An 8,192-nucleotide genomic window follows, 5' to 3' on the forward strand; every position below is an offset into this window, starting at 1 on the left:
TTTGGTCTGTCTTTTTACCGTCTTTTTTAAACTGCCGATCTACGAATCTATTGCGGCTATTTTCTGGCAATCTGCCAGCTATGTTTTTCAATTTTAAAACCCGGTTATATTTCTGGAAAGTGTTGAAATTGTGTTTGCAGTAATTTACAGGTCTATTTTTTTGTTTGATCAATAACATAGTGTATGCTAAGAACATTATTTTTCTTTCCGATTCAAGACTTTCTAAAAAATCTTTTTAACATTCCCACAAGTACCCTGCTCATCAACTTTGTTTGATAACCATTGCTCTAAAAAATCGAAGGAGTAATGTAGACACTGCGCCTCCTAAAATCCATTTTAAAGTGGGTATCACGTTTTCATTAAAAATCACGCTTTCATTAAAATCACGTTTTCGGAATCACGTTTTCTTTTAAAAATTTTAAGAAACTTTTTTGATGCCATAATTTTCTATCCGAATTAACTACGACGCAAGGTCTTTAACGGTGCGTAAGTTAGTCAATTTTAGCATACGGATGAATATCAATTAAAAATTTTCAATGTAGTTTTTGGAAATTGATTAAAGATGTATGTACTCTTTTAATACTCCTGCAATGATATTTGCATTTCTAACCGCTGTTTTTTTTCGTATAGTCAATATTTTGTTTAAGAAACTAAGGTGATTAAAAATAAATATTTCTTCTCAATTGAGACTTTAAAATACATTTGCTTCTGAACGAAGTTGTATGTTTAGTTATGTATATTCTAAAGGTTTCTGTTAACTGCGTAATATTGTTATAGTGTGTTGGCAAATAGGTGGGAACATTCTGCGACTTGCTGAGTTTCAATTGAGACAGATAATAGCTGATTGTTTTTTTACAACTCGACTTTTAATCGTATTGATGTGCTGTCTTTTTACGAATCAAAGAGGAGTATTCGTGGAGCATCTTTTTAAATTGCTCTCGAACTAAGTTTGAGGCAATTTTTGTAAACATGTGTCTTTTTTGTTCCAAATTTTTGCGTGACCGTTTTTGCGATTTTGTTCTAGAACATTCTTTGACTTCTTAAGTGACTTTTTTACGCTTCACTTCTTCATTTTTGAGTGCTCTCATTGTTTGGTGCTAATATAAAAGCGATTGTGAGCGGTTGAGGATCAAAGCCGTTGTTAGTTGTTAAGATTTTAGATTGCTATCCTGGAGGTCGCGGGTTCGAACCCCTGTGAGGTCAGAGTTTTTGCACCTATGAAGAAAACTTGTAGGCTACACCTCTAAATTAAATTGCACCCCAACTGCCAGTCGTTCGAGAGCAAATCATCCAACGTTAGTTGTTTTATGATTTGATCAATGTTTTTTTGGAGTGTGTTTGTTACAGGATGTAAAACTCACTGCGGCATGTGAAAGTCTTTAAATTAAAAGGGCTTAACGAATTGAATTAAAAGGGCTTAACGAGCAAAATTTTTTGATTACGTGCGGACTTTTCAAAGCAGTTATTCGTTTTAACTCAAACGTCTTCAGTCAAAGGTGTTTCTATCTTTTATCTAAACTAGTTATAGTTCGTTCTGAAGCGGTTTTGACCTCAGTCAATTCGTAAACTTCTAGATCCAGTTTTCAGCTATTTTTTAAAGCAAAAGCAATTTGCTCCATTTTAAACTTTTCCAGCACTTTTGTATTCTTTTTTATAGGATGTATAGAGTTGTGTGCTTGAATTTATTGTATCTAGCAGTTTTTTTTGTTCTTTCAATGTGATAGATATTCATTTTGTAGTTTTTGTTCAAGAAAGTTGAGTCTATTTCTTCTGATTTTAGGCTTCGCCTGTAGTTTTTCTTGGTCAGTTCCTAATTGAAAGCTGGTCTGTAGGTTTTGCTACTATGAAGTATCATTTGAAGGCTAGACATGAGAATTTTATACTTTATATAGTCAAAGAAATTACACACACTTCTATCTTTCAGGTTTTTCGATCTTTGTGTTTTTAAGTGTTCTTCAATTTCTCTGCCGCCGTTTGGTTGAGTGACTGAGCTAGCATTAGAGGTAACGACAATTTGTTTTCAAGAATAATGGTTGGGAGGTGTCATTTTAGCATTTTCTAGAGAACTAGCATTTTCTAAAGCATTTTATAGAATTTAGTTTTTCGATTTTGTTGCTCATCTGTTTTCCTTTTCCTCGGTCTTTTATTTTGTTGTTAACTACCTGTATTGTAAAGGCCTTTTGGCAGTAGTTCTTTTGGAGTCGCAGCTTCTAATTTTATCAGATGCTGCGTGAAAATGTTATACTCTATTTTAAAAGTTATTTTAAGTAAGTTAATTTTAATTTTAGAGTAAGAAAATGGTTTTTGAATAAAAATTTCTCGCTGGTGGTTTTTGGTTCACCTGCGGCAATTTGTTTTTTTTTCTGTTTTTGTTGGATTTCTGATCTGATTTTTTCTAAAGGTTTTCTTAATCCATTTTATAGTCCATTTTAGGTGTATTTCTTGTTTAGTCACTGAAATTTTTTGAATTATCGTTCAGGACTTGTTCTGCTGTATTATACTTCGTCGAATAAAAATTTGTTTCGCTTTACTTTTAGTCACGGCTTGTTCAACATTTGGCGTGAATTCTTCTTAATCTAATTTTTTTAACCGCTCATTCTGCTCCAAAGTGCTTTTAAACCGTTCATTTTTGATTGCTTTGCTCAGTAAAGCAATCTAAAATGAACATAAAAGCGAAATCAAGAATTGAAATGGGATAAAACCATAAACCGAATTTTAGATGCCCGCTGCGTGAACTGTGATCTTATAAGTGCAAGTTACTATCTCTAATGCTTTTTGGTATTGATACTAGCACTTGTATCGCCTTGTCTATCTACGGAATGACATCAAAATAATTCGCACAAAACTCCATTTTCATTTTTCTGTTCTTTTAATCCCAATCGGGCTTATTGGAATCAAGGTGGCGTTTTTCCGGCAATATTTTGGGTATGTTACAAGGATGTGGTGCGAGTCTCGATATTACAAAACTTGCCAAGATAAGAACTTGAAAACTAAAATTTCACTTTAATATTTTTTAACTGGTAGTTTGAGGATGTATTGTACCTATTAAATGGGTAGTTTTTCGTCCTCTGGTATTCAGTGACTGGAACCGGTTCAGTTGCTTTGGGTCAGTTGCGTTTGTTTTCTGTTGTTTATAGTACGAAGAGTGTTCCCAGCAGTACGAAGACATTTCGTTTTCGGGTAAACGTTGGCACATGGGAAGCTCTGGCTTACTGCATAACATTCCCTAGATTTTTAAGGATAACGAAAAGGGAAATTGGTTAGTTGGGACAGAGTTATTTCTACAACATATTTTAGAACCATTGAAGCCCCAATTCTTTTATCAAGTTGAGAGATTGAAAATGGTACCCGATCATCTCCAGTTCACGTTGAGTTTAAGCGAAGAGTTTATCAACCAAATTGAGAATACAGTTTCACATCGCGTTTGGCGTATAGTCAATAACATTGTCAGTGAGGAAAACGACAAACTGCTAGGTTCAATTTCTGTTTTGGCCGCGAGTAATTTCACTTCACCAGAATTAAAGTTTGATGATCAATTTCAAAAGGTAGCCAGTCCGAAGAAAAGAACACCTGTGAGTTCAGTATCCAAAATAAGTCCACGGGTGAAAAAAGGTAAAGCTCCAAACAGTGCTCTGGCGGCTGCTTCCTCACATGTAGTGGCTATGAATCCTGCTAAGCCCGATGTTAGCTCAATGATGTGTATGATGAAAAATATGTCGACAGGTGAGTTTGATAGAAAATTTTAACTCGTGTGGTTAATTATTGCAAGGCTATATAAGAAGGGCGTCAAACAGTTTCCTTACTAGGTGTAAATTTCTTCGATGTCTTAAACTGCTATTGATACAGAATTGGGATGAAATAACATTAAACAGTCCACAAAATGTCTTTTTCTGGATACGTACAGTATATACCATATGATACATCTATAACTGAAAAATTACAGCGTCAAAGGAAAAAGGGTTAGAAAATAACTAGGGATGAAAAGAAGAGTAGCTATTCTCAACGTTTGTTTAATTCGCGCAGAAACAAATAATAGATGATTTAAAAATTTTAAATAAATTTAGCGGAACCCTTGTTTCGAACACAACAATGGCTCCAGTTCAACGAAAATCCGAATGATTTTTTCATATTAGGTAGCAAGCTATCTTTTGCACTTGGAAGTTCATGAGGTTGAGCTGCAAAACCTAATCAAAATTCCATAGGACAAGCACTACAAAAAATATTTTGGCAATAATTTTTTCATTGAAGATTAAAACTTCAGAAGGTAAAACCTGAGGACATGATCTGCTGAGCAGTAATTTATTTAAAATTTGTGAGCCAGATGTCTAATGCGAATAGCGTTGACTTCCTTACGTCAAAAGTAGTTCGTCATTGTGGTTTGTTTAAGATATAAAATATGCACTCAAAAGCACCCTTTGCAGTTTTACTATCTTGACGTTAAACCTGTACAATACGGTATTTTTATTGCACGAAAATTATTTTCAAGCAAGTTTATCTTGCTCAAAAATTACGTGCTTGAATTATTTTCAAAAAGTTTCATTATTCCATGACTACCATCTTGGGATAATTAATTTTGATGTTTTTGAGCTTATACTGTTGAAGTTCTCAAAGAAGTAGATCTGAGTAGATAGTTATTTAAGTCTTTTAACTGGCTTACGATGGAAGTGATTAAGTGGAAGTACTCGTTGTCTTAATAGAAAACTCTTCCGAAGAATTAACGCTGATTACATTCTACAAAATCGAATAGTGACCATGTTGCAGCAAGATGAACCGTGTTTTACTTTTGAAGGGATACTTTTTATGACGCTTTTGAGCTTAATATGGATGAACTTAACCTTTATGAACAATCTTAATGCTTCTTCTGCATACGTCAACTGTGGTTCATCTGTGATTACTTTATAATTGAATAGATTCAGTCCAGTTAGCTTCTCCTGCTGCTTGAGCTCTTTCGGTCAATCCATGCCCATGATATATCTGTTAAAAGAGTCAGTAAGTCTGATCCTTGGAATTACAGTTCAAAAATTTCCGTTTTTTGCCGTGTTTGGCAGCTTAATTCATGACGTTAAGGGGCAGTCTAGAAAGTCAAATATCTGTTGCTGGCCTCTCGTTGACATTCTTTTTGCCTATGCCACTTTTGAGGTCCTAATTTGTCAGAGCACAGCAATAGTTTTCTATTCCCACTTTGTGAAAACTTTCTGAGCTCTTTCTGAAAACCAGCCTCTTAAGCTTAGTATTCATAATTGAATTCTTAATTAGATCGATATTGATCTAGGAATTCTCTGCACTAGTACGTTTTGTCGTGAATAGCATATTGTTTTTTAAATTGAAAGCGCTCCATATCAATACAATCTGATTTGGGTACTTTTCGGGATCATGAAATTTTTCGGGGAGTTCGTGCTTAGCTAATAAAAATCTGGCTTCATTTCGGTATCAGCTGTTTGCTAAAGAACTCTCAGTCGAGTTAGTCAACTGCTGTCATAAGTATGACATCGTTAAGGTTAAAGGGGTTTCACGTTGTGTGTCAAATTTCAGAACATGGTCTAATATGATCACGGTGTCTAACTGATTACTGAAATGATCATTATAGATAGTTTAATATCATTTTGGAACCAATGGACGTGATCAATTTTATGCAAGTTTTGCTCTAGTGATTTGACGCTAGTAGAGTCGGTTTTGTGAGCTTTTCTTTCATAGGCATAAAAATGTTCTAAAGTTTTCAGATATACCAATTTTTAACAAAGTCCATTACCCTCACACTCCCCCACCTACCTCCCCCCACCTAACTACCTAGTTTAAACCTAGAAATTAGTTTAAAAGATTGAATCTACTCAAGTTTAGTTTGTATTTGCAACTCTTTAATTGAATTTGCTTATAGAATTTTATATGACTTCATTGTTAGACTTATCAGAACATTTTTGATTGCTCTCAAACGAAGTTTGTAGTAATTATGTCAGTCCTGCGGTCCTTTTTGAAATTTTTTGCCTAAACGATTTTTTCGTCTGATGCATTTAATTTTTCGTCTTCAAAAAACGGGATAAACATGTAGAGCCCGGATGGCATTAAGTGATTGAGGAGCCTTGCGCCTTACTAGTCTCTAAGTATGCGATTCACCAAAACTGTCGAAGATTTACGGCGTGAAGAGAGGCCCCAACTCCACCTGGCGTCCATCCTCCTCCACCTATCGATTGAGTCGTTTGAAAGTACTTTGCCCGACGTTAGTTGGTTATGTTCTAAATTCTGGAGAAAACATGTCCCTACTTGTCCCTCAATTTGACATGTTCTACTGACTGCAGTTAAAACAAAGAATCTTAATTTTGAAAATCTTTTCTTTTATTTGAATGTGTTGTGTCAACTCTTCCACCGATAAATTTCGATGAAAGGCTTTTCTTAAGTTTTGTCGTCTTTGCTTACTGAATTAGCAAGCACTGTTTCTCAACAATTCACTTTGGTAAGATTAATGGTATGTTTGGTACGATGATTCTCTCCAAGTATTTTCGATAGTTGTCTTTAGTATTTGCGTTATATTCCGTTTTCATGTCTTCATCGTTACCTGCTCAGCAATTTTGTCAGTTACTGTAATTTATGCAGGAGAGACGATGTACAAATGTACATTCTGCGAGTCCGAGAGTCAGCATATGAGCTCAATGAAGCGACACATAGAAGCGAAACATCTTCCCTCTACAACTGTCTTTCCGTGTAGAAACAGTGGATGTAGTTACTCTTCCAAGTACAAACACGATTTGAAGAAGCATTACATGACCAAACACGGAATGCCGGAACCCGCTGCAGCTGGGATGATGATGATGGTCTAGAGTATCGCAGTAATAGAAGGCACAACAGGTGGCAGCGTTTTGCCAGCGAGTTCTAGATTGTTATATTGTCACGGAAAAGTTATCGTACCAGAAGGATACTTAATTGTTTGGTGCTGTACTGAATTTTAGTTCCAATTGAACTCGGTTCTTAGGTTCTCTAATTGTACTGGAGATCTTTACGTAAATTTTATTAAAATTAAAAATTCATGTTTCACTATTTTTTATTTGTTCATCTTGAAAGGTGATTCTGCAATTTATATTGCTCTAAGCACGATATTACAATTTGTTTAGTGTTATTGATTCAAGAAATAGTCGCGAGAACATGAAACAAGTTTTCAATTTTAAAACGAGTTAGCAGAGTCGAAGTTCTCATCTTAACTTCTCAAAGTTACTTTGTAGTTAAGCAGTTTTGCATCGACATTTAATACGTATCATAGTGCAATTGTTCGAAGTGTTTAAGATCGACGCGATGGATTCGTACCAATTTTCACTTTCAGTGTCTGAGAATTTTTTTGCCAGAATCGAAACCCAAGGTCTCGCGGAATTTGATTTTGTTGACAAAATGCGGGTGAATTTTGGACTTGTTAATACCGAGGACATAATTGGAAGCATGCAAGTTTTGCGAACCGTTGCTCAACATCAATCCTTAGAAATTGAGAGTCCGAGCTTAAAAACGCCTATTACCGGTGTTAAAAGACAACTGAACGGTTTAGGTATGCAATTAAGTCAGAAACCAAAAGCCTCGAAAACGCCACAACAGCTGAAGCCTTCAATGGCAAATTATTCTACTCAAAAGATTGCCCCACCGCAGCAATCAGCTCGTAAAACTCAAATGTTTGCCGAATGCATCATAGAAGGCGAAAATACTTTCATGTGCACTGTTTGCGCGTACAAAACAAAAATCAATAGCAACATTCATCGACATGTAAGAAGTAAGCATGGAGAAAATTTGCCAAACTACAAATGTACAAGTTGTGAGTATTTGACAGCTGAGAAGGCGAAGTTAAAGTCGCATTATATGAAGTCGCATAATTTGGCGGAGACAATCGCGAAAATGGCAGCTGATGCATCTCAAATTGCGGAGTAAAATTTCTCTGCCTGAAGAGTTATTTGGCCGAAATTTCTTATCAGCTTTCGAGACCCAGTTCTTGGAAAATTCTGATAGCATATTTCATGGCTTTTGTATTCTGAATCTTCTTTTTCATCATTTTGTATAATCTTCTTTGATTGGATTTTTTTATGTTTGTAGATGATACAATAGAGTTTTTGTCTCAAACAATTAGAACAGTTTGTGGTAAGTTTTGAAATTGTGATTATGTAACTTTGTAGAATTAGATATCTAGTTATAACCAAAATTTCAAAAGTCAGTTCTGTTTTCTA

The 8,192-nt window shown here is 35.1% G+C and overlaps 1 protein-coding gene across 1 annotated transcript; it reads left to right on the forward strand.

The window, feature by feature from the left end:
* Positions 1–3,222: 3,222 nt before the first annotated feature.
* LOC142338541 (uncharacterized) lies at positions 3,223–7,243 on the forward strand. The gene is made up of 2 exons (XM_075388329.1): positions 3,223–3,723; positions 6,589–7,243. Exons 1-2 carry the CDS (start codon positions 3,342–3,344, stop codon positions 6,810–6,812), a joined length of 606 nt encoding a protein of 201 aa, XP_075244444.1. The 5' UTR covers positions 3,223–3,341; the 3' UTR covers positions 6,813–7,243.
* Positions 7,244–8,192: the final 949 nt, after the last annotated feature.

Source organism: Convolutriloba macropyga, chromosome 4 (genome assembly GCF_964194025.1).
Source record: "Convolutriloba macropyga chromosome 4, txConMacr16.3, whole genome shotgun sequence".
NCBI lineage: Eukaryota > Metazoa > Xenacoelomorpha > Acoela > Convolutidae > Convolutriloba > Convolutriloba macropyga.